This window comes from Scardinius erythrophthalmus (genome assembly GCF_964197995.2).
Source record: "Scardinius erythrophthalmus genome assembly, chromosome: 21".
NCBI lineage: Eukaryota > Metazoa > Chordata > Actinopteri > Cypriniformes > Leuciscidae > Scardinius > Scardinius erythrophthalmus.
In genome coordinates this window covers 33,985,234-34,009,577 of record NC_138241.1, presented here as the reverse complement: position 1 = coordinate 34,009,577, position 24,344 = coordinate 33,985,234, and the positions used below count along the sequence as shown (strand labels likewise).

Here is a 24,344-nt window from a genome sequence, read left to right as displayed (position 1 = left end):
AGATGAATGCTGCGCTCACAGAGGAATCCACGTTTAACGAATCGGTTCAAACGAATCATTTAAAAGAATCGATCGAAAAGAACAAATCGCGAATCAGACATCACGACTCCTCATGCGCTCAGTGGAGTCTTCGTGAGGAGAACAGGAGCATCTTTACCAACTTCTGCAACCGTTTATCAAACATTTCCTCTCAGGCTTGTTTCAGTGACTATCAGACTGAGTCTGCACAGTTTGGAACCGTAAAGACACTTGAGGATTAAAAACAACCGACACAAGAAGACAATTCTGCGGTTTTATATTGACTCGGATACAGGAGGATGAATTTATCATACACAGTTTTTCTCCTGCTAAACGTCTTATCACTGTGCAACTGTAATGATGCAACGCAAGTAAGTATTCTCGTATATTAAATTAATATTAGGTTAATATTTCTATAACATAATTAATTATATTCTTTATAATATTTATATAATATATAAACAAAGCCTATAATGCATGTAATGTTGCAAAAATGTTGGTAATGAAAGCAGTCTCAATTAAAAACATTTGACAAGGCATATAGGCTACTGTGTGTTGGGGTGTATTCAGGTTGATTCATTTGGGACACTTTTTGCCAATGAGATGACTGGGAAAAAGTGTCCCAATCAACATGAATTCACCCCTACATTTATCTGAATGCACATTGCATGCTATTTTAGTTATCAAAAATAAAAATGTTAATTTACAGAGGCCCCAAAAGCATGTTGGACACTTAAATCGCACTTAAAAATAAAAGCTAAATATTAAGTATCATCTGTGCATAAATTCTGCACTCTCTTTACTTTCCTTTATCATTGTTTGCTCAATGTCTTGAAATTTTATTTTTAGTGGATCTATGAAGTCATTACCTCTCAGGTGAACCACAGGTGTAGTTCACATAATTGAATATAAAAAATATAACAAACAATAAAGCAAAATAATTTCTCTAATCTAGTGCAATGGCATTCAGACATTTTAAGTGTGCCCAAAAAGTTTTTGAAACCACTACAGGAGACAAAGTTATATCATTAAATATGTCAGATGCATTTTTGTGTTTGATCCAGATTAGCGCGGTCTTTGTTTACCATGGCAAATGCTTAGTGAAATTTAAAGCCAATACATTTCCTCTCTCCTCTAACGAGTCTGTATTTAACTGCCATGAATAACAGACAGGAGACCAGCCTTTTGGACAGAGGTCGCAGAGACATCTGCCTAACAGCTTTTTGTACAACTGCCATCAAGCCGCTGAAGAGAAAAAGAGTATTAGACGCTTACATGTGGTTCCTGGAGAGGACCTTAGAGGTTGCCCACTGACCGAACACACGGCCCAAATGCATCTGGGACAACATCGCTTCGATAAATCGTTGCTGGAGTAATATTTGTGTTTCTAAGGGGACTTGGTTGTGTGTTGGCACACCGATGAGCTGCTAAACCCTGGCCTGAGCTTTCATGTCATGCCCCACAGGAGTCCCCATGACATCACCCACAACATCTGGCCTTGATAATTCATGTGTGCCATTTTTCATTTCCATACAAAGCTAACGTTTAGTGGGAATGTTCCTTGCGATCGTTTTAGATGTCCAATATCTCCTCCATATGAGCTTGTGTTCTGTAATTTCGGGATAACTGCTTGCCATCAAATTGTAACCAGGTGCTTGGATGGTTTCTTAACTCGTGCACTTTTGTGCCTCAGGGTTGCATGGATAAGCACCGAGTGATGGGCATCCTGCGTCAAATAGAGAAGTTTCTTAAAGGACAGGAGATCCGATTCACCGAAGGGCTTCGGATAATGAAATCCAAGCTCACCAACCTTCAAAACTCAGTGTCCAAGTTCCCACAAGCAGACCAGTCCTCATGTAAGTCACGCATGGCATAGTCACATATCTCATTATCTCTGAGGAATCATTATTTTTACATGTAGGGTTCAATGGGGCTAAAGGCACACCTTGAGAATGAAGTGCTTTTCACTTCTCCCATATATGAGCACAGAAAAATATACATGCTTTTATTGGACATTGATGCAGAAATAGATTTAGTATGAAAATAAATCATAAATGTAGTTTGTTTAAAAAAATCATATAAATCTATGAGGTCTTTTCCCCTTAGAAACACTGGGTAAAACCAGCATGGGGCAAAAGGCACTAAGTACTGATACAAATAAGTTCATACTTGTTCAAAACAATCATTTTAGCAAAGTTTGTTCTATTTTTGGTTTATTTTGATAAATAAAAGAATTCATTTTTGTTCAAATATTAATAAAAAACTTTAATAAAAAATAAACTTTAATAAACTTAATAAAAAGCTTTAATTACTTGAGAATTATTAACAAGACCTTTGTCACAAAATAGCCCCGTTGTACCCTATATACTTCTAATTCTGACTTACTGATTCCACGAGGAGCAGGTGTGTGTGTGTGTGTGATGTCATTTAGGCATCTGGAGTTGCTGGCGTCAACTCCAGACCGTAAAACATACATCAAAGTTGTGTATTAAAGATGTAACCCTGCAGGCTGCTTCAGGATTTGAGGCCAGTGTTGTTATATTTTTTACAACTAAAACTAAAAATACAACTAAAAATATCAGAAATAATTGTTGGTAACATAAAGCTGAAATAAAAATAAATGAATATTAGATAAAACACATAATAAAAATATGCAAGCTGCCCTAAATCGGAAGATGAATAGCCTTAGTCAGGGTAGATGGTATATTTAATATGACATCTAAGCCTATAAAAAAATGAGGCACTGAGAAATTGAAAAATGTACAGACTGTTTAAAGGGATGGTTCGGAGTAATTTCAACCTAGGGTCCTTTGCACCATGACATCGAGCCAAACACCCCCCAGAAGCCTTTTTTCCCTTGGTCGAACATTATTAAAGTTAGAGCTTATTTAGAGATATCAGCCGGATGGTTTAGTGCCGGCGCTAATGGATCCAAGGTTGTATCTGGTAAATTACTCCACTAATAATGCCCAGAATGGCACCAAACTTCTACAGTAGTACAAATAGGTTCTGTACTCATAAAACGAGGCATTGGAAAGTTTGTAAGTACATCAGGAGTTTATTTAAATAACACTTGCCTGATGGCTAATGCTACCGCTAACCCGGACGTCGACGTCACTTCCGTGATTTGGGAAAAGCCTGTAAAAGTCCTGGCAGTAAGCGATGCATGAGGATGTAGTGTAATGACGCCCGGTTCCAGGAATGCACTCATATTTTGTTGGTAGTGCCAGTTTGCAACAATTATTAGTTAACACTAAGTTGTCAACACTTTGGAAAAAATAAAAAAATTTTTTGGATATATTTCTATGGAGTGTTAAATTCACTAGCTTTTCCCTTACACTTGTGAGTTTTGCAAAGGACTTTTACAGGCTTTTCCTAAATCACTGAAGTGACGTCGACGTCCGGGTTAGCGGTAGCATTAGCCATCAGGCAAGTGTTATTTAAATAAACTCCTGATGTACTTACAAACTTTCCAATGCCTCGTTTTATGAGTACAGAACCTATTTGTACTACTGTAGAAGTTTGGTACCGTTCTGGGCATTATTAGTGGGGTAATTTATGAGATACAACCTTGGATCCATTAGCGCCTGCACTAAGCCATCCGGCTGATCTCTCTAAATAAGCTCTAACTTAAATAATGTTCGACCAAGGGAAAAAAGGCTTCTGGGGGGTGTTTGGCTCGAGGTCATGGTGCAAAGGACCCTAGGTTGATTTTACTCCGAACCATCCCTTTAAGAGGCTACACTGCTCTGTACTTCAGCATTCATAATCATTCATGACAGCACGCTTGAGCTTCAGCAAGAACCAATGAGGCTTGTTCTCACGCGTCAAGCAGGTTCGGTTGAACTTCTGTTTTATGTGAATAAAAGCCTAATTTAAATCTGTTCGTCATATAAAGCGATCGTGTCACTTTCAGAAAATTTGGACTAAACGGCTACATTTTTTTATGGATTTGTTTTATGATCTCTTAATGAACTTTTTGAAGCGTCAAAGTGGTAGTTGTGTAGCCTTCAACGGAGAGATAGAAATCTCTCAGATTTCATCAAAAAGATCTTTTGTGCTCTGAAGATGAACGAAAGTGTTATTGGTTTGGAACCACATGAGGGTGAGTAATTAATGACATAATTTTCATTTTTGGGTGAACTATTCCTTTAAATATGTTTTCTGGCTAAAGCCTTGTGTTTAAATCCGTTCTTCTAATCAGGAAGTTACACAGAAGGGTCTTTAATCAAACATTTACCCATGCAAATATGTTTTTTGAACGAAAGACCGTGTGTTAGTTGGCGATAAAAGTATTCAGTCAATAAAAAAAATTGTTTTTGGACAGTAATTCTGGCAAAGAGGATTTATTAATCCTAATAAACGAGTTGAAAGGGCTGCAAAATTCCAACAAATCCAACATCTCTCGAAATCTATTAGTATTTTATAAGCATGAAATGACTTCCTTCCTTCCTTCAAATGAGTGGTCTGGCTGGTTCTTCAGGTTTGGAAAGGAGTCCAAGGTCTGGATTACTCTACGGGTAATGTGAATGTGTCGGATGTGAGGCTGTGTCGTTTGGCTCACGTTGATGCACATTTCATGATCAAGAATTACTTTGGTGTTAGTAGCAGCCAGTGCTTGACAGGACAAAATGATGTAGATTATGAGACAAACTACCGATCATCTTTTACATTTATGCGCTGATGTGACAGGATTGTGCATTTTTCTCACTTCTTAAAAAACAATCCCTTTTAAAAACATGATAACTGTTGCTTGCTTTTTTTTTACGCCCAGTGTCCTGTATTTATTCAACATTAAAAAAATAAAATAAAAATAATAATCCAACATGCATTAGTTGTTTCGTCTCACATATTACACAGAAAATGCACAATGGTATTAACGTGGATTTTTAAAAAGTTGAAAACCAACAATATATTTTATTTCCGTGTTGTGACATATTTTGGAATGAAACAAAGCGTTCAATTAAAAATATTGTAGAGCAGGTTTGAGATCAGTGTTATTTTAGTTTCATTGAGATAATATTAGTTTACTATTAGTTAACTTCATGTTCACTTCAAGAAGGCATAACCAACAGACAAGCACCAGCTCTTGTTTTTCTGCGTGGTCCATGTGCTATTGTTCACGTATTCGTAAGCTGTCTGTATGAAATGAGGCATTTCCCATGAATCTTTTCCCATGACGGTTCCCACATTCAGTAACATGTGCCTGCCTTCAGGCAGAATATCTCAACATTTCAGCATGCGTGACTTCCGTCCCTCATGTAACCCTTCTCTGCTCTGACATTCCTCCTCTCTTTATGTCTCTTTCTCCTGTGTTTTCATCTCTAGCCCAGTTCTCATGCCCAGCTCTGGTGGCTCCGGCCCACGGCAGAAAGTTTGGCTCGAAGCACCTGGTGGGTCATGAGGTTCATTTCACGTGTTCTCAGGGTTATCGCCTGATTGGACCGGGGACACGCGTGTGCCAGGAGAACGGGACCTGGAGCGGAGCCGGTGTCGTCTGTAAAGGTGCGTCAAAAACTGTCAAGTTAATAAGCATCATACACTGAGAACATCACTGCTGGACTGTTTCAGGTCCAAACAGACTGTCCTGTGCTAACCTTTAGAGGAGGTGTAGGGTAACAAATCAACAATTCCTTCATTTTTTTACTTTAAGCAATCTGGCATGTAAACGTACCGATCTCGTATTGAACCGTGACCCCAAAACTATGGTATGTACTGAACCGTGACTTCTGTGTACTGTTACACACAATATATATATATCTGGCTATATATAATATCTATTTATATATATAAAAAGATAAAAATTATGTATATGAATATTAAATGGTAATATATAAAATAATAATATGATAATAATATTGATCTGTTATAGTCATATTAAACTACCCAGAGACCTTGACCTGAAAAAGGTTGAAGATTTTTCTTAAATGACTAGGCTTTGTTTTAAAGCAACACCAAAGATTCTTTTGTACCTTAAAATAATGTTTCCAGAATGGTTTCAGTGGTTCATCAACTCGTAACGGTGAACGGCACTTCTGCATTCGCTTTGCGACCCTCTATCGGCTATAACCGCACTATGCAAGTTCGCCAGATCGGGTAGCGGATCTGTAGTTCAAATGAGACGTAAGAAACTACAAATCTGACTTGCTTTACGGCAAGCGTTACTATAGCCGATAGGTGGAGCCTATATAAAAAAAGAGCCGTTTCTGATGTCGCAATACATCATACTTTTCAAAAAATCATGCAACATACTCTACCTCGTCTGTGGACATCGTTATTTCCAAAGCCGGTGCTGGATAAACAAATAGCGTGCGTGCGACGGTAGGCTAAATTATTTACGACAGCGGTAATGGACAATTCCGCTTCCGACCTGTAGGGGGACCGAAGAGGAAAAGTGCTTTGGTGTTGCTTTAAAGTAGCTTAGAAACTCAAAAATCAGATAAAGCAGCATGCATCATCATCAGACATACCTCACACATTCTCTGCTATGTAACTATATCTGTGTTATTGAGCAGAATTCCTGGACTAAGACACACATTATATTGTGAGTTGGGTAATCTGAAATCCCACTGAGAGTGACACTACTGAGATAGTGCCTGAATACCCGTGCTTGTGAAAGAAACTGACTGTGAACACCACAGCTAAAGCGAACACTACTCACACACAGGCACAGAGATAAGGAGTGGGTGAAGAAAGAGAGGCATTCTTCGCCTCTGAGCTGCACTGAATGAAGCGCTCGTTAAAGAAGCATTAAGTGTCCCGAGACGCAGAAAAACACCTGTACTTGCATTCCTGTCCATGGTGCGTCTCAACGCCTTCATGCTTCGGGTTGGACTCAGCTGGCAGGGCTACTGTAAAAAGAGCCAGACTCATAGGTCAAGTTTCAGATACACTACCACACAAAAGTCTGGACACACTCGACTGAACTTGTGTTTCCCGTAATCTTAAAAACATTTGTGTAACAATCCCTGGTCAACGAAGATGAAGAAGTATTTCCCAATAACAGCTAGCTTTATTGAACACAGGAAAACAACATGAAACTGTGTGCTACGCATAAACAATACCAGACAGTGAGTAATACAAACAGGGGAACTTAAATAGACAGAGATAATTAACTAAATGATAAGCAGCTGTGACAATTAATCAGTGTCCATAGAAACTAATGATTAGCGGGAAACTAAGACAAAGGAGAACATGTGACTGACAAAAACAAACGTTTTAAACAAAGTAGACAAACATAATAGTAACACTTCACAATAAAGTTATCTACATTAGTTAACGTGAACTAACAATGAACAGTTGTTTTTGTATTAAACAACGTTAACAAAGATGTACAATACTGTGACAAATTCATTGCTCATCGTTAGTAAATGCATTAGCTAACATTAATGGGAGCTTATTGTAACATGTTACCAACATAATTTGTCTCTACATAAATTAAAGTTTCTGTGAGACAAGATTTTAATTATTTTAATAACATTTTTAATGGATGCAGGAGGAGGTATGGGAACCCATTTCCACCTGAAAGTAAAAAAAAATTTAAATAAAGGAAAAATTAATACTCTAAATAAAAATAAGTTTTCACATACACAAAATTGAAAGGTCCAAATGCCTAATACGGATTTAATTATCATGCAAAATGTTAAATTAAACTATTTAATAAATTAAACTATTTTAAACCTTTTTATGATAGCATTTTTATAACAATGAAGCATATCACTCCATTCTCATTATTGTACTCTGAATATTGAATATATATATATTCATATTTGTGTTGTTAACTACATCTATTAAACATGATCTTGAAAGGTTTGGAAATAAGAAATGTTTCATTGAAATAAAACAAGTGTAAGTTGAGTAAAAAGTGAAGTAACTAAAATTAAATTAAATTAAATTAAATTAAATAAAAACAAATACTGTAAATAATTACCCGGGAAATCCAGAGTTCTCGCGAGAGCACAAGTTGAATTTGCTCAGCGAGTTACTCTGGTGTCGAGTAATGATGCTCATTAAATATGCCCTTGTATCCGAGCTGCACCAATCACATCGGGTTATCTGATATAGGCGGGCCAGAGGCGAGATGACGACAGCGCTGTGACGTCGAAGTCATTAGTAAACACTGCAAGATGGCTATGGATGAACACCAGTTGCTTGAAACGGCTTTGGCCGCTACAATGAACGAGTTAGACTTGGCTTTTTATCTAAAAGAGGAACAGAAGACGGCGCTCGAATCCTTCCTTTGCAAGAAGGGCGTTTTTGCTGTTTTGCCGACCGGATACGGCAAGAGTCTAATCTACCAGTTAGCTCCACTGGTAGCTAAGCGTATGGGGCTTGTTGTGATTGGTCGTAGTGTTATCCAATTGCGTGCAGTGAGATTTTTAAATGCATGCTTGTTGCCGCCCCTCGAGCCGGCCGATTTTCATTAGTCGATGCCAGACCATTAATCTTTCAGATTTGGGTCTGGATTTCCAGGCTAGTAAATAAAAGTTGTGACTATTTCTTACAGTTGCAACTATGTTTCTTATCGTTGCATATCTCATATGTTTCCTTTATCTGACCTGTTTGATTTTGTGGAAACAGGATAACATAAAGATCACGCATGTTCCTCCTTCAATAGTGTCTGAACACATTCCCAGGATGCACTTCATGAGCAGAACTGGAATCGAAACATAGAAGCATAAGAATATAGAGTATAAGAGTTTTCATGTTTTGCTCACTAAGTCATTCCCATACTTCCACTTCTCTAAAATGAGAAAATGTTATTATGATAGTCCAGCTTCAGACTGTGTGTGTGTAAAGTCTCAGTGGGCAGAGGTTAAGCTCATGCACACATCTCATTAAGCGGCCCATGCTCCGATGGCACGCAACTATGCTAAGCATGCTATTGATGACTTCCTTTAATATCGCTGCTGGCAGCGTTCGGGACATTCCTAGTGGTACAGTAGGACGGGGCGTGCGTGCCGCAGTGTGTTTGAAAGGGGTGTGTGTGTGTTTGAGGAGAGTTTGGCTTTGAAAGGCAGCACAGACGCTGTAATGTCTATGTTTCTGCAGGTGGGAGTAAGTGAGTCTATTTTGAGAGTTTTGCTTCCGAAAGCACCTCTCAGAGTGGATGAAAACACATAAATATGTTCATAAAGAGTTTTGAAATAGTTTAGGGATGTGAAGTGAACCTTTTACATCTGCAAATTCTCGTGCTTAAGCCTCCTGGGAAAGAAAATAAACAGGAGAAGGATCGTGAGCACTGTTGTCGAAGAAACATTCCTTTGGCTGGAGAGTCAAAACTTTAGATTTTCAAACCTAATTTTTCTCATTCACTTCTTCCTACTTAAATGTCCTTGTGTCTGATGTCTAACTGGACATTTCTTTAACTGGACAACTGTATTTTTTTTTCACCCTCTAGAAATTTTGATTTATTTGTAGAAACTCGTATCGAAAGCATTTTTGGCACAATGTTGATTACCACAGACAATCATTTTGACTCGTCCCTCATGTTTGAGTCGCTAAACCCTCTCGTAAGGACACAAAATAAAGACTTTTTTACATAGAAGAATAATAGAAATTACAAACACACATACACAAAAGGAAAGTGTCCCGATGGTAATGAGAATTTGTGTTTAAATTTCATGAAAAAGTGTCTTAAAGTAGGGATATATATGGGAATTATGTTGGCTTTAACACTTTCACATTAGTGTTGTTATCAAAACATCTTATGGTAAAAAATGTAAACTTTACATTGTGACATTATTTTCATAACAATTAAGCAAAACACCCTCTTTTTCATTACTCTACTGTGATATATATATATACTGTATATATATATATATATATATATATATATATATATATATATGGGAATTTATGTTGGCTTTAACAAAAATGCTTTACATTAGTTTTATTTATTAAAATATTACAGATATTTTTAGTTAATTAAAATAAAAGCCAAAATAAAATACAAATATTAGATTAAAGTTTTAAAGATTAAAATACAAATACAGTTAAAGTTAAAGTTGAAATCCTAAAATTATTACAACTAAAAATAGATTAAAGCTATAATTTGAAACAAAAAATAAAAATGACAAAGGCACATACGGTAACAAATTGAATTTAAAATATTGTAATAATGTATATAAATACTACAAAAAATAACACTGCTTCACAAATCTGCTTTTAAGTCCTGATGGTGCTAGTCTGTGTTTATTTCCCCTGTAAGAAAAGAAATCATAAAACAAACTTTTGTATAAAACCCAAAACCTTAACAATCACAATGCATTGATCTGAAATCGAGCATTTAAAACATTGATTCCACAGCTTTTCTTTTTATATAGTGTTTTTGACTATTGCACAATGAAGCAAATCTGTCCTTTGGCATATTTCTGGAATCATCTAAACCAGATACTAAACCACAGCAGTTGCACTCTTTTATTATAGAAATAAGCTCAAGTCAAGTCAAAAGAAAGTGGTTTCAAGGATCATTTGATCAGCTCTTCAGGGATCTCTGCCCTAACATGTGTAGCTAACAGAGCTCTATCTCCTCATCTTTGAGGAACATGTGTTAACGCTTCTTCTGTACAAGCATGCTCTCACTGCCCATCAATGATATTTACAGCATCGGCAGTAAATTCCCATCGAGAGCAGATGAAGTTTGCAGCCCGCAGCTGCCGTGGACAGATGTTGTGTGGCACAGAAGCTGTTGTAAACCTAACCGACCTCTCAAACGTTTACGATTAGGGACTCAAACGAACACTGTGAATGTGACAGCGGGCTTGTGAGAGAACCACAGGTTAGATGAACCCAGCTTTCCTCTGTTTCTCCACTCCGTTGTTAACATTCCAGCGGTTTCATTTTACTGTTTCATTCTGTACAGGAAATAGGGAAGAATGTGGGCTCGTTTAATTCCTTCAACAATTCAGGTGTTTTCCATGGACACATAATCCTCAGCTCTGTACAGACAAGGAGATAAGAATCTGGGACATTTCAAGTATTTCTTTCATTCTGTCTTAATTAGGAGTGCAAATCCATGATAAAAAGACGGTATTCCGGATTTAGTGGCTTTACAAAACACGACCATTCAGGATTAATCTCATTTTTGGGATATATTTTACCCCAAAATCAAAAGAAACTTTTTTTTTTTTCTTTTTTTTTTTGCATTGTGATATTATTTTCATGAGAGCATATTTACCCATTCTCATTACTTTAAACAATGCATAAAATATTATTTAAATTGTATTTAAAAAGTATGTCATGGTAAGCATTATATTGTACTGCCTTTAATTTATGTTGAATTAAATCACTGATTTAAGTTTAAAAAAATCATTGTATTACATGTTTTACTATTCCATATTTCATAAAAAAATACTATAGAAATAATTATTACGAATAATGAAAATTGGCAAAATGAAAAAAGAAAACAGGTCCAGATTCATTACGGTAATATATTGTTTATTTAACCCTCAGGTACTATATGTGCTATATTTTAGTTCAATAATGTTTTTTATTGAATATTTTGTATTTATGGGATTTTATGGTGCTAAATTATATAATAATCCATAGTTTTAATAATCCATTTAATCACTTTTTGAGCATAGACCTGAAAATTACATTTCCAACTTAAACTGTCGTAAATCTTGAATGCTTTAGAGCGACAGACTTAAGTTTGATCTCTTTTCAAAGATGACATTTGGCCCAAGTGTCAATCTTTGAAAAAGAGATCAAACTTAGCAGATTATTGCTGAATTGAAAACATTTTTTAAAAAGTGATTGAATTTTACGTTTATTGTTATGAAAAATGCACAAAAATACTTTTTAAAATTTTTATATGAAATATATATTTTCAAAAACACATTTTACTCTAAAACTGCAAGAAAATCAAAGCCATAAATCTAAACAAGTTGCGTTCCAAATTTGAGGTTGATATCTAAAAAAATTAGCTTTCAATAAGATTTAGTTTGGCCGCAGTACCAAACGCTTCCACTAGATCACTTCGTCTCCCATTCATTTCCAATGCGCTCATTTTTGACCATGTGGAGTGACTCGTTGTTTTTTTCAGGACCATTTAACCTTTTCGAATCATGTCTATTGTCTAGCAAGTGCCAAAAACTTTACCAAGTTTCGAACCATTTCGATGATTCTGTAAAAAATTATACAAAAAACAAAACGTAAATTTTGACCGAAGAGCATCAGTGGGTCAATTATCATGAAAATAAATGTCACACTTCAAAACATCTTAATGGTCCTAAAAATAGGATAGATTTACGATGATAAGCATCATTAGCATTCGGACAGCATTTATTTAGGAACTTTAACGTAATATTCAGCAATATTTTTATGATGTAACAGCACTGACACTATTAGATGAGAACAAAACTTGAACTGAATTGAGCTGCATTAAAGTCTTCTGCATTACAGCTGAATCAATCGTTTATCAAAACTGATAAAGGTTGCAAAATCGACACAGTTATTGAACTCAAATTAATCCAAATCCAAGCTGAATAATGACACGTCATCAGTATCTTCAGTAGAGATCGTTATAGATGAACTGAACTTAATTCTTTACACAGTTATTGAACTGAACTGAACTAAACTGAGCTGAATAATGACACTTTTGTGATTTTAGAGCTGCTTTACAGCAAAATTGGACCTTTTCTCATTTTTGAAGTTTGCATTATTTTGAAGTATTGCATTATGAAATATATATTTTCAATAACACGTTTTACTCTAAAACTGCAAGACAATCAGAGCCATAAATCTAAACAAGCTGTGTTCCAAATTTCAGTAAGATTTTGTGTGGCCGCAGTACCAAACGCTTCCACTAGATGAAATTTTTTGACATTTGATGACATTTTTGACCGCAAGGAGCACAAGTGTGAATATTTTTCAGGACCATTTAACATTTTCGAATCATGCAATTCTGTTACTCTCTGTTTATTACTGTGAACCTGCTTTAAAAACAATTTCTATTGTACAGGGTGGGCCATTTATATGGATACACCGTAATAACATGGGAATGGTTGGTGATATTAAAGTCCTGTTTGTGGCACATTAGTATATGTGAGGGGGCAAACTCCTCAAGATGGGTGGTGACCATGGTGGCCATTTAGAAGTCGGCCATCTTGGATACAACTTTTGTTTTTTTCAATAGGAAGAGGGCCATGTGACACATCAAACTTATTGGTAATGTCACAAGAAAAACAATGGTGTGCTTGGTTTCAACATTCGTTCATGAGTTATTTACAAGTTTCTGACCACTTATAAAATGTGTTCAATGTGCTGCCCATTGTGTTGGATTGTCAATGCAACCCTGTTCTCCCACTCTTCACACACTGAATGGCCCCCAAGGTCTCCCGATCTGACCCCCTTAGACTTTTATCTTTGGGGTCATCTGAAGGCAATTGTCTATGGTGTGAAGATACGAGATGTGCAGCACCTGAAACTACGGATACTGGATGCCTGTGCTGGCATTTCTCCTGCGGTGTTGCTATCAGTGTGCGAAGAGTGGGAGAACAGGGTTGCATTGACAATCCAACACAATGGGCAGCACATTGAACACATTTTATAAGTGGTCAGAAACTTGTAAATAACTCATGAACGAATAAAGTTACGTTGAAACCAAGCACACCATTGTTTTTCTTGTGACATTACCAATAAGTTTGATGTGTCACATGGCCCTCTTCCTATTGAAAAAACAAAAGTTGTATCCAAGATGGCCGACTTCTAAATGGCCACCATGGTCACCACCCATCTTGAGGAGTTTGCCCCCTCACATATACTAATGTGCCACAAACAGGACTTTAATATCACCAACCATTCCCATGTTATTACGGTGTATCCATATAAATGGCCCACCCTGTATAAAGTGCTATTAAACTAAAGGCAACACGACTTGACTTGACTTGGCTGTTGTCTTTCACACAGATGTGAGTGTGTGTGCCAGTAACCCGTGTCAGAACGGTGGCACCTGTGCGGAGGCTCTGAACCAGTACAAGTGCACCTGTCCACACAACTGGAGCGGGAGTCAATGTCAATACCAGACGCAGACAGGTCTGTTTCTTTAATTGATTTTGTTTCTTTAAGTGATTAATGCATTCAAAAACATAGCCTATGTAACATAATACACCTTAATTAGGTGTCAAATCATGCGGCTTATAGAGGACACACTAATTCACGTTAGAAACATGGGCTACACTTTATTTTAAGGTGTCATTGTTACAGTGTAATTATATATTTAAGTACTGAGTATTAAGCAACTACATGTACTTACTATAGAGTTAGGGTATGATTAAGATTTGGTTATGGTGTTACTTGCATGTAATTATGCATAATTTACTGTTATTACTATAGTATGTACATGTAACATATGTAACAAGGACACTGTAAAATAAAGTGTTACCGAAACATGCTAACAACAAGAATTAGAATATAGAAGAGTATTAGAATATTATAAGAGTTTGAATATTTCTTGACCCTTCGAGCGATGTATGCCATACACAAGTTCTCTCAACATTACAGGTTATACTACCTATGGTAACTCTTATTATTGATAGTCAAAACTAATGTGTTGTTACTTTTTATCTGTTACCGTGCACGGATGGAGAAGATCATTTTAATTTAGCAGTTTTAAAAAATGTTTAATCTAATTCATTACATTTAATTAACAAATATTAATGTGTACATTTATAAAGTAATGCACTACTTTACTCGTTACTGTCATGATTCCTGTCTTTTGTTCCCCTTGTCTTGTGTAGATTTATGTTATTTCCTGTCCTGTGCCATGTTTTGTAGTCCTTTGTAGATTTTCTTGTTTATTAGTCTCCCCAGGTGTTTCTAATTAGCCCCGCCCCCTTGTTATCTTGTTTAGCTTGTTTGCCTGTGTATTTAAACCTCTGTGCTTCAGTTGTTGTTTGTCGGTCGTTGTAGCTGTTTCCATGTTCCTGTCCTAAGTTCTGTGGTCTGTTGTCTGCCTGGATTACCTGTTTGTTTTATTAAAAGTAATGCTTGCATATGGATTCTCTCTCCGCTTCATTCCTGCCTCATCATAACAGTTACATCAAAAAAAGTAATCTGATTACGTAATGCACGTTACATGTAATGCGTTACCCCAACACTGCCCACTAGGTGGCGACTTTTGCAACACATTTTTTGTTTTGTTCAGAAAATGTAAAAAATACTTTTGCAATTCCAAATGTGATTACACACTTCACCTTTAACCTGTGTTCCGGTCCATAAATGAAAGCATGCATGTGAATGTTTGTCTTCATTGCTGTATATGCGGGTCTGAGTGTTTGTGGGAGGTTAAATTTCCTTTCTCTCTCTCTCTCTCTCTCTCTCAGCCCCTCCGGAGTGGAGTGTCATGAATGACCCAGCCTTCAGCCGCAAGCCTCGTTGTGCGAGAGTGGACCGAGCTCAACACTGCAGCTGTGACGCCGGCTTCCACATGAGCGGCACCTCCGACAACAGCATCTGTCAGGGTAGGTCCAGGATTCATAGCTTCAAACAACCACATACAAGGATATCGCTTGAGACATTTACATTACATTACATTTAATCATTTTGCAGCAATTTGTATTTGTATAATTTAGCAATAAAGTATATTTTATCACACTGTAACTGTAAATCCAAATGACATTATTATGAGATAGCTTTCAGAATAATTTTTCAGCATTTTTTTAAATAAACAGTATATTTATTGAAAGGGGTGGTTGATTATGATTTCACTTATCTAACTTTAGTTAGTGTGTAATGTTGCTGTTTGAGCATAAACAACATCTGCAAAGTTACGACGCTCAAAGTTCAAAGCAAAGGGAGATATTTGCTTTAAAAGAAATTGCTTTTTAAGGACTACAACAAACGGCTGGTAGAGACTACACCACATTCCTCCCGGGTTAGTGACATCACCAACCCTAGAATTTACATAAACCCCGCCCCCGGAACACACACTCCATGTTGAGAAGAGGAAGAGTTGTTGTAGTCGAGCACATTTGTGAGTCAGCTCAAACTGTACAGTAGCATCCGTCTTTTCACATGCAATAGAAAGTCACTCTGTGTGCATCTCACATCAGTTCCTATACGAGTTATCATGACAGAATATGCTAATTGAAGATAGTTAACTCCACATCAGCAACATAAATTCATCAACTAACCATTCAGAGACGTCCTGTTGCACTTCTTCTTGGGTCTACAAAAATATCTGTGGGGTATTTTGAGCTAAAACTTCACATACACACACTGGGGACATCAGAGATTTATTTTTCATCTTGTGAAAAGGGCATTACACCACCCCTTGAACAAAAACAAATGACCAAAATAAACAGAGAATAGTACAAACTTTGCTGAAGTTATTGTTTTGAACCAGTATCAACTTGTTAATATTACTTTAGCTAACTGTATTTGTATCAGTACTGCGGGGCAAAAGGCCCCCCTCGCCAACTCATACATTTACATTATTATTAAACAAAACAGAACGCTTTAATGATTTATTATTTTCCCTCAAAATTTGCTGCTCCATCAATGTTCAGTAAAAACATATTTTTCCTGCAATCCTGGAAGTAGTGAGAAGCACATTTTCCATCAGGCTTTTTATGTATTTTTTTTCTTTCCGTCACTCTCTCCTGTCATTTAATCATACGTTGAGTTATTATGTGTGCATGTGTGTCCAGATGTGAATGAATGTGAGGTGTATAAGGCTGACCGCGGAGGGCCTCTGTGCGGCCATGCCTGTGTAAACGTCCCGGGATCGTACCACTGTTCCTGTCCCACCGGATACAAGCTGCTCGCCGATGGAAGAAGCTGTGAGGGTGAGTGAGAAACATACACTGACAAACAGCGCTTCAGATTAGAAGTGTTTCACACCCATAGGAAATAGTTCAACTAAAAATAAACACTGACATTATTTACTCATCCACAAACCTGAAAGTTCTTTGCTGAAAGACCCTCTATTCGTAGTTGTTTGAATCTGAAAGTGCAACAGGCCGGACATACTCTGTAAAAGTCATTTGGACACCTTACAAAGACCTCCAGGGGTAAATGAAGCTGGTAGATGAAGACAAATAGTGAGGATGTGGAGGAAAATCGTTTGACTCAGTTTTTGGCTGGTGAGTTGGAGGAACGTTTGGAGAGCAAAGGTGAGGGAGTTCTTCTGCTTGATATAAATCAGTCCTGCAAACGATTTCAGCTCTTGGGTCTGTGTTGTCAGCAGGGCTTGACATTAACACCCGCCGACCGCCAAATGCGTGTGTAATTCAGCAGGGGCGTGTAACGCAGTCACTCCTACTAGACACTTTGGCGGGCTGAATTTTATATGAAGAGTTCAGATGCAAAAGCCTCTAAGTGCCATCTGAAATTTTCTTCTAGAATGATCATTTTTATCAAGCTCGTATTTTTAAAATCAATAATTTCACTTAAATGGCAATGAAGATTACCTATTAATTGTCATTTAAGTGAAATTACTGAACTAAAATATGCAAGCTTGATAAAAATTATCATTCTAGAAGAAAATTTCCGATGGCACTTAGAGGCTTTTGCATCTGAACACTTCAATAAATATATACAGTGTTTCCTCTAGGATTTTTTTCCAGCTGTGGTGGCAGGCCCATTTCCCAGGGGGAGGGGGCGTTGCCCATGAGTGATATTCCCATAGGCCACGCCCCCTTGCCCCAGGTGTTTAAACCTCCCCTAAGTATTATAATATGAAAGGCTCCAATTTAGAGCGGCAAAGCGATTATGCACAGAATGATGCACTTGAAGCAACACGAAGTCACAGCCTGCAGCGCTTCGCATTGTGAAGAGATATTTGATGCTTAGTGTATTATATCTATGCAACAGTTTATTTAGTTTAAATTTCAGTTACAGTGCGCATGAAGAACAATACATAGTGCTCTCTACATAGTCTCTACTCCAGTGCTGTAATCTAACAGACACCGGGGGGAAAGGAATATGATTTAGAAAGCGCAATAAACTCCAGCAAGATAAAGTCGTTTTATGCAAACCATAGAACTTTATCAACAAATACAGTATAATAATGTAGGGTGACCATACGTCCTCTTTTTCCAGGACATGTCCGGCCGGGATTTCGAGATCACCCAAAATATCCGGGATTCGGATTTTGCTTTCTATCGTCGCCATTCATTTTGTTTACATGCACACCTTTTGATTCAATAGGACTGAATTAATGCCGATTGGTGAATCTGAATGTAGTGTTTACACGAACGCTAAACAAGTGATCGGTTGATGTGCGTTTTAGCATTTCTAAGAAAATTCCTGTGTTTTCGTCTCGGTCGGGATCCGTGTGAAGCAGAATGCATGACCTGCAAAGCTGGCACATACGTGTCAGTGTCAAATAATGTAATAATGTAAACATAATGAATGGTGACTGTAGAAAGCAAAAGCCGAATCCCAGACATTTTGGGCGATCTCGAAATCCTGGCCAGACATGTCCTGGAAAAACAGGACGTATGGTCGCCCTAAATAATGGGAACACATTTTTAACAAATATTAATTAAATGAACCATGTTTGTGTGATGTATTTGTACTATAGTTTTGTAATAGCTTACTTTGATGCATCGACCCTCAAGGAAATATTTACAAATGTGCCTCCCATTGTGTTCAACCGTATGTTGATTAATGAATTCCTGGCTCATGATTGGACGCTTCTTCTGGAAACTGGGCGGCCCTTTAGATTCCTGCTACAAGACATATGACGACATATAAAAAGAGTGCTCTGAGATCCTAATGGTGATGATCCAATCAAAAATGAGGAATTCTCACCATGTCTCCTCCACCCTGCTCTCCTCCTCGACCACGGCCTCGGCCCCAGTTCTTCATTAGTGTTTGCATGCATTAGTGTGTGTAGATGTACAATGATGCAGAACATTTAAATATGAGATATACAGATATATAGAAAAATGAAAATAGAATTATTTTGTAAGGATACATAGACTTTAGATATCACACAAGTAATTGAAAGGATCTTGTATGTCAGATGGGTTGTAGCTTTAGTATCTTAACACGGGTGACGGTGTGTTTCAGAGATGATCTCACTCAGAAATCCAGCCAGGAACACGTCTACGATCACAGACCTGTACGCAAATCAAATTTGCAGTCAAAACAAGCAGCCCTGCATGTAGCAAACTCACTATTTTCCTCTATTCTTCTTCTCTTTCACTGTATTATTCCTCTGATGTCTCCCTTCCCTCCGGCGCTCCAGATGTGGATGAATGTCTTACACAACAGCACAACTGCAGCCGTGGCACCACCTGTATCAACACCGGAGGAGGTTTCCAGTGTGTGAACCCCGAGTGTCCGCGCTCGCACGGCAACGTCAGCTACGTCAAGACGTCACCGTTGTGAGTGAGCATACACACGCTAAAGCTCAGCGAGCTGTACACTGCAGCATATCTGAAGGAGAACCTGCTTTACACACAAGATTACACCGGTGGCGAGCAGTGACTTCTTTAATATGAGTAAATAAACGGTACGGTGCATTGGCTTAGGACACACTCATAGACACAGATCTAAATCAGAGATGCCGAATAAGAAACACCATGGCAGGTGTCCATTAAAATATATGCCAGATGTCACTTTGTAAAAGAAACACTGTGTGCCTGTAGACCGAACACGTGATACACACGGGCACCGTTTTCACAAACTCAACTTTTTGTTGTTTGCATGGAGATGATAACGGTATCGTTTTCAAAAACGTACACTTTGATCCATTAGATAATGATTAGATTAGATATTTGTGTTAACGAGCAGGTGTACCTAATAAAGTGGCCGATGAGTGTGTGTGAATGTATATACATATATATATACATATATATATATATATATATATATATATATATATATATATATGTGTGTGTGTATGTATATACTGTGTATATATGAAGAGTTCAGATGCAAAAGTCTCTAAGTGCCATCTGAAATTTTCTTCTAGAATGATCATTTTTATCAAGCTCGTATATTTAAGTTCAGTAATTTCACTTCAATGTCAATGAAAATTACCTATGAATTGTCATTTAAGTGAAATTACTGAACTTAAATATACGAGCTTCATAAAAATGATCATTCTAGAAGAAAATTTCAGATGGCACTTAGAGGCTTTTGCATCTGAAACTCTTCATACACTGAGTATATATATACAATGTACATAGAACTAGTCAATGACAGTTCATAGTGGACCAGCGGCTGTTAAGTCTGAAGTCATACGAAAACTTTATGTGAGGAACCAGCCGAAACGTATGACATCAAACTTGCCTGTAATCACTATGAACTGTTGTTTTATACAAAATATCTATGTGATTTAAAAACTTTTATTTTAACCAGTATACGGGTTCAGAATGACACGAGTGTGAGTAAATAATCATAGAATTATCTTTCTCACAGATTTGCATGTGACGATTTCGACCGGGAGAAAATGACAGAGTAATGCATGTTGTTGAGCTTGTGTTTCCAGAGCTAACACACACATGTGTGTCTCCTGGAGTCCCTCACAGCACTCATGCCTCCTCTAAATCACTTGCCACTTGCTTGCGGTGTAATTTAAGTGGGTTACAATCATTTGTTTTTCTTGTATGACACTTTTATGCTTGTTTTATTATGTAAGATGTTTTTTAAGCTGTGAATGGGCCCTTTGTGTCCTGCTAAATGTGAGAGGCTGTGATCTGTGAGTCACTAAACCTTGAAGTTTTAGGCACACATGCTATATTCTCAGTAACAGCACCAGAAATATTTACAGTCATAACTGGCATAGCCCATGTTAAGATGTAGTGCAAAAAGAAACTGAGTTGGTTAGCATGGTCCAGTTCGTCCCTGCTGGCAGATGCTTTTAATAATAACTACATCATCTGAAAGCAAAACATATTTTTTTCCCATTTCCGCCACATAAGAAAAAAAAATATGATGCTTTGGTAAATTAGAATTATGAGATTAAAAAGTTGAAATGTTCACAAGTCATAATTATGAGAAAAAGTTACAATTCTAAGATACAAAAATACAATTATGACATTTCAGACTTTTATCTCATAGTGATGACTTAGTATTTTCCAAGGTATAATTATGATATACAGTCATAATAATGAGACAAGTCATCATAATTATGAGAAAAAGTCACAATTATGAGAAAAAGTTACAATTATGACAAGCCAATTATGGAATGCAAAAATAAAATTGTGACATTTCGACTTTTATCTCATAATTATGACTTAGTATGTCAACATTTTCATAAGGTATAATTACGACATACAAAGTCACAATAATGAGATAAAAACTTATGACAGTCAAATAGGGCTGTGAAACGATTAATCGTGATAATTAATCGCATCCAAAATAAAAGTTTGTGTTTACATAATATATGTGTGTGTACTGTGCATAATTATTTTGTATATATACACACACACACACATGCATGTATATATTTAAGAAAACATTTATATTTATATATAAAATATTTATATTTATTTATAATACAAATTATATATATATATATTTATACAGTATATATATAAGCAAATATTTCTTAAATATATGCATGTGTGTATATTTATATATACAAAATAATTATACACAGTATACACACATATATTATGTAAACAAAAACTTTTATTTTGGATGCGATTAATCGCGATTAATCGCTTCACAGCCCTACAGTCAAAACTTTTTTAATAATTTTGACTTCATGTTGTAATTTTGGCTTCTTATCTCAATTTCAACTTTATCTCAATGAATTAGCATGTCGTATTTTTGCCAAAGCATGATTTTTTTTCTCATGTAGTGGAAATGGGATTGCTAAAGTTCTTGGGACTGTGTACGTGTGTGCTTACTAAACTAGGATTTTGGAACAGATGTGCAGTATTTCAAACACCGTTAATGAGGTAACGTTGATGTTCTGTCCTCCACCACAGCCAGTGTGAAAGGAATCCCTGTCCCATGGAGAGCCGGTCCTGTCCGCTCGCCGCCAAGACCATTTCTCACCACTACCTGTCCCTGCCGTCCAACCTGCGCACCCCGGCCACCCTGTTCCGCATGGCCACCGCGACGGCCCCGGGTCGGCCCGGTCCCGACAGCCTCCGCTTCGGCATCGCAGGAGGAGGAGACTCCAGGAGCACGTTCGTGATGCAGCGCTCGGACCGTCAGACCGGAGAGCTGATCCTCGTCCGGCCCATGCCAGGCCCACAGGAGCTCAGCGTGGAGGTGGAGATGTCCGAGTACGCCGAGCGCACCTTCCAAGCCAAACATCTGGCACGGGTCCACCTCCTGATCTCACCCTACGAGTTCTGAAGAGAGGCTGCTTGCTGTCCAAATCCAGAGTTGATGTTTAGACTCCAAGAGGAAAGAATGTTTTCCTTATTGCTAAAGCTGAATGATAGAGTTGTTCTCAGAGGCGGCTCGGAATTTGACTTTGGGATGGCGCAAAAATGAAAATACGGGAAGTACAGTGGAAAGTCATGCTCAAATGGAAGTCAAATTAATATTTTAAGTTAATACGTAAAGAAAAATGCTTTTGCTTTACCTGCTGGTACATTTGTGGTTAAAGGTGAAGCGTGAAATTATTTTCTCTGTTAAAATACTTTCATTTATTCGTTTTTAAAATCAAATTTAAGACCCTTTTTAAGACCTGCACAAGTAAAATTAATGCTGCATGTCCTATGCAATCACAAAATAAAGAATGCATCTCAGATTCTTTTACTTACTGTAATTTAAGCGCTATTTCATATAAATTTTAAAGATTAATATTCACATTAGGCCACGATTCCCATTTTTCCATCCTCAAATTTAAGACCTCTTAAATGATTAATGATTAAGACTTTTGTTATTCCATTTAAGATATTTAACCTAACCTAACGTTTGGTGTTGCTTACGTCACAAAAATGACACAATTGCACATCTCATTCAAGAACTACAGTAATGGTCAGACATAAAACATGCAGGTTTTTTTTTTTTTTTACGTATTAAGCAATAAAGGTTAATGCAAGTGGAAAAATAATCGTACAGGAAAGTGTATTATGCACATGTTGAAGAAAAAAATAAAGTGGGGGGAAAGGTGCAATTCCTGGGAATTAACAACAAGGAGAGCTTTATGATTGGTTAGATCAGTCAATGAGGAAAAGACCATGTGACCATGTTGAAGTGCTAGAGAATGAAAGTCTAAAGACAGACACAAAATCAGCTAAACCTGTTGAACAGAGCGGCGAGTCGTTCCTTGTTTTTATTACCTTCTTCAGTTTCAGTAAAGTTCATTTCAGCTAGTAAATATGCTTAGACAGACTGAAATGAACAACAGCACTTCTTAGCATCTAACTACAGTACATGAAAAATGGCCTGTTTTTAATAATTGTTCCATTATGTTTGTTAGGTGTTTTATAATAAGATCAACAAAGTCTGATCACTCAAAAGTATGCATTTGAGTATGATATATTGCTCTTCATGTCTGCTGCTCATGCTAGTGTATATCAGGATTGGTATCTAATATTGAAATCAATGGCTATTTCACACATTATTGTGTTTTATTTCTCTGTCTTGCACACACGTGTTGAACGTTTCTTAAATAAAGTCAGAGTTTTGATGTCTCTCTCTGGTTTCTTTGATTCACCACAGCAAATAAACAATCGATTATTTTGGGGTCAGTAAGTAAAAAAAAGAAGAAATTAGCCTAATACTTTTGTTCAGGAAGCATGCATTAAATTGATCAAAAATTACAGTAAAGATATTTATAATGTTAGAAAAGTTTTCTATTTCAAATAAATGTTGTTCTTTTAGTGCTTTCTATTCTCAATCTCATATTTTGGTTTAAATGAGTATTGAAAATCTTTGGAATCTCCAGAATCAAATATGAAGCTCCTTCACGTGACGAGTAGCATAACCTTAAAAATTAGAGGAATGCCGGGGACAATAACAATCAGGAAATTAAAGAGTATTCCTCAATGTGTTTTTCAATTACGTGTTTGCTAGAAAGAGAAAAGGAAAGTAATGTTGACCACATGTGGCTGCCCACCCCCTTCTCTCTCTCTCTCTCTCTCTGTCTGTGCTTTAACTTGCAATAAGATGATCAAAAGAACCACAAGCTTCCAGAAGCACATGTTCAGGACGGCCGGGTCCCATTTTAAATGACAATGCACATCAACCACAAAATCTCTTCATAATTATTGTGAAACATCTCTTCTCTCAGTCCAACGGGCCACTCTGAACCTTTCAAAAGGTTTTAAGTACAGGAGGATTTGCCAGAGAAAACTTAAGGGCCAAAGTCATCATTTAACTTTCACTACAAGAAATAAACATGGACAATTTGAGGGAAGAAGAGATAAGCAAACATTTAAACGAAAGGAATCATTTACTCA

At 37.0% G+C, this 24,344-nt stretch overlaps 1 protein-coding gene across 1 annotated transcript; it reads left to right on the top strand.

The window, feature by feature from the left end:
- On the top strand, positions 1-23,576 carry fbln7 (fibulin 7). The gene is made up of 8 exons (XM_081350849.1): positions 1-389; positions 1,712-1,874; positions 5,347-5,523; positions 13,930-14,055; positions 15,345-15,482; positions 16,671-16,808; positions 19,217-19,355; positions 21,912-23,576. Exons 1-8 carry the CDS (start codon positions 318-320, stop codon positions 22,285-22,287), a joined length of 1,329 nt encoding a protein of 442 aa, XP_081206975.1. The 5' UTR covers positions 1-317; the 3' UTR covers positions 22,288-23,576.
- Positions 23,577-24,344: the final 768 nt, after the last annotated feature.

Coding starts and splice junctions, on each gene's coding strand:
- fbln7 (XM_081350849.1), top strand. CDS start 318: ATGAATTTATCATACACAGTTTTTCTCCTGCTAAACGTCTTATCACTG. Junction 15,483..16,670: donor CGACAACAGCATCTGTCAGG/GTAGGTCCAGGA, acceptor ATGTGTGTCCAG/ATGTGAATGAATGTGAGGTG. Junction 19,356..21,911: donor TACGTCAAGACGTCACCGTT/GTGAGTGAGCAT, acceptor CCTCCACCACAG/CCAGTGTGAAAGGAATCCCT.